The 2,969-nt window shown below is 52.5% G+C and overlaps 1 protein-coding gene and 1 pseudogene across 1 annotated transcript in view; one reads left to right on the plus strand and one right to left on the minus strand.

Annotated features, from left to right (window-relative positions):
- The window catches only part of FBLN1 (fibulin 1), a gene marked incomplete at its 5' end in the record, with an annotated part of 96,013 nt that overhangs the window by 69,714 nt on the left and 23,330 nt on the right, over window positions 1–2,969 (minus strand). The window contains one exon of the mRNA XM_006164658.3: window positions 1,262–1,321. Coding sequence (XP_006164720.1) covers window positions 1,262–1,321 — 60 coding nt within the window. The remainder of the gene's footprint in view (window positions 1–1,261; window positions 1,322–2,969) is intronic.
- Window positions 1,406–1,842, plus strand: LOC102474510 (small ubiquitin-related modifier 1 pseudogene; annotated as a pseudogene).

Raw genomic sequence — 2,969 nt, forward strand, 5'->3', positions numbered from 1 at the left:
GGCACGCACGCACACGCGCCCGGAGTGAGTTTTAAGCCACTGGGTCCGGGACACGAACCGCGGTCGACTACGTGGGAGTCCAGCGACACAGCCATTACGCTAACTGCTGGTTCCCCGAGACTGGGACTTTTATGGAGCTAGGAGTGAGGCAGAGAAACGCGGGCTGCCTACCTCTAGGAGCGACAGAGAGCAGGCCCCACGTGGGAGGCCGGCCTCTGAATGGGCCCACTTGCCCCTGCAGAACTCTCAGGCTGGTCCCACTGGCCTGCCCCCTCTGCCGGTAACTCAGCTCCAGCCACTGCTCACCAGATAGCAGCCTCCTCCTATACCTGGTACCACCCTGGCAACCCATGCCACCTGCCAGGCAGCTGCGATGCTCAAAGTGCAGGAGTCGGCAGGACAGGCCTCTGTCAGGTAACACTCCTACATGTTGGCATTTCTACCTGCTGCCCAGGGCCCCCAGGGCCTGCCTGCTCCCAGCCCTTCCTCTACCCCTCCATGCCCAGCTCAGCCCTGTAGCCCACCAGCTCTGGCTGCTGTGGGTCTGCAGCTCCATGTAGCTCCAGGCCTCCACTTTCACCTGGACCTGCTGGTGCCCGGCCTGGTGTGCGTTCCCACTGATGCATCCTCAACCTTGCAAACCAGAGGGCCTCTCCCCCAGGAGGATCCTCCCGTACCCCCAAAGAGGGTTGCAGGCTTTCTGGGGCTCTCTCTCCCTCCTCAGGCCTCTGTGCCTGGCCCTTGTACACTGACATCATCTGGTCGTTAAACTCCTCCCTAATTAACACCCAATCACAGCGAGAGCAGCAGATGAGCCTGTGCAGCAGACCTGCCAGTCTAGACATGCTAGACTCTTTCATGAAAGAGAGTTAACCTTTTATCACATAGAAAGCAAGACTGGGAGGCCCTCTGTACTGCAAATTCGCAATGTCTCTCTTGTAAGAAAAGAGAATTTATTGAGGGTGGTTGGAGCTGGGGACACAAAGGCACCCTTAAATCTCCTTTTCGAGAGGCCCCCAGCCTCAGGGGAGTCTACTAGTGGTCACCGTCCAGAGTGGATGTCCTCTCTCCACAACCCACCTCTGTGCCCCGACCCGGGCCCCCAGCTCTGCAGGATGTTGGGAAAGGGGAGTGGGGCTGGGAGTGCCTGATGGCAGATGTGGCTAACAGCTGACTCCCAGCCTCGGGGCACCTCCCAGGGAGAACTCCCATGAGACCAGACCAGCTTTCCCTTGGTTTCCTTCACCACCAGATGGCTTACCCCGGCAGCGGTCGTTCAGGTATGGGTCCTCTTGCTCCTCCTCGACCTCAGAAATCTTCGCTAAGGGGGAGAGAGAGAGACCAAGGCAGACGTTTAGCCAGTGTCCTGTCTTGTCTTAGAAGAACCTTGTAATGTTTTCGCTTCATGCCACTATCAGGCAGGAATGTCCATTTGTAAATCTCAAAGGAGCCGAGTATTAATTTGATCCCTTTTCAAAGAGAATTACACTCGGAGGGATGGATCTGTAAACCCCGAGCAAGGTTTTGCCTGCCCGAGGCAGCTGCTGTGCGGAGAGCCCTGGTGAAGCCACTGCCACCCTGTCTGACCAGGAGACAAGACCCTCCACTGAGGACTTGGGGGATAAGAAGGAAGGAGAATACATTAAACTCGAAGTCACTGGACAGGATGGCAGTGAGAGTCGCTTCAAAGTGAAAACGACAGCACGCCTCAAGAAACTCAAACTCCGGTTTCTCCCTGAAGGCCAGAGAGTGGCTGAGAGTCACCCTCCAAAAGAACTGGGAACGGAAGAGGAAGAGGTGTCTGAAGCTGATCAGACAAACAGCGGTCATTCAACGGTTTAGATTTTCCTTTTATTATTTTTTCTCTTCTCTCAATTCTTTTTTATTTTTAAAAAATAGTTCTTTTGTAATGTGGTGTTCAAAAAGGAGTTGAAAACCGGCTCCCCATCTCTTTAAAATACCTGAGAATCTGACTCCCAGCGCTCACTCTTGGTTACCATGTCTCACTGGGCTGGCGCCTCGGCCCCTGCACAGTGCCCTCCTCTGTGGAAGCCACACGTGTGCAGACGGGGCACCTGCTCCGGACTCCGCATGTTCAGGCCTGTGGTGGTGGCCAAGGTCGGCCAGTGCGCGTGTTCACAGCGACTTCCGCTTGTGACTGCTTCGCCCGGACTAGGACTTGCAGTGGAAAAATGGAAGTTTTTCAGAGAACTGAACTGTGGAAAAATGACCTTTCCTTAACGTGAAGCTATTTTTAAAATCTGAGGGTCTAGACCAAAAGAAGAGGAATATTAGATTGCAGTCAAGATGACAGATACGGTGAGAGTTCACTAACTCCTAAAGTGGCTTCACTGAAGAGAACGTATTTTAAGATGAAAAAAATCTTGAGAACCAGCAGTTAGCATAATGGCTATGTCGCTGGACTCCCACATAGTCAACCGTGGTTCGTGTCCCGGACCCGGTGGCTTAAAACTCACGCTGGGCACGTGTGCGTGCATGCCCAAGATCCCGAGAGGAGAATGGTGGAGAAGGGATTGCGGCGTGGCCATTCCCCCTGGGGGATGATTTCTCGCTTTCTGTCTCTATGTCTCTCTCTGTCTGTCTGGCGAGTGCACGCACCCTATAGCAAAAAACCTCTCAAAAAAAAAAAAAAAAGATGAAAAATGTCTTGTCCAAAAATCCCAGGAAAGTTCCAGTTCTTCATGCAGAAGTATATACAACAGAACACGGATCTTTTTTATTTTATTTGTACTTTCTGGGATATGGGTTTTAAAAGAACATTGCCTATATCAACTTCATTAAAATGAATAAACAATATTCGCAAAAATCATAAAAAGAGAGAGAGAATTGCACTCATAAATGCAGTTAAATCCCTACAAGGCTTCCGATAACAGAGACAGCCTGCACACAGCAGCCCGCCGGCCTTCCTCTGCCAAGTCTTGCGACACCGTCCAGCGGCTGCCCCCCCT

This window comes from Tupaia chinensis, unplaced genomic scaffold (genome assembly GCF_000334495.1).
Source record: "Tupaia chinensis unplaced genomic scaffold, TupChi_1.0 Scaffold143651_1, whole genome shotgun sequence".
Classification (NCBI taxonomy): domain Eukaryota; kingdom Metazoa; phylum Chordata; class Mammalia; order Scandentia; family Tupaiidae; genus Tupaia; species Tupaia belangeri.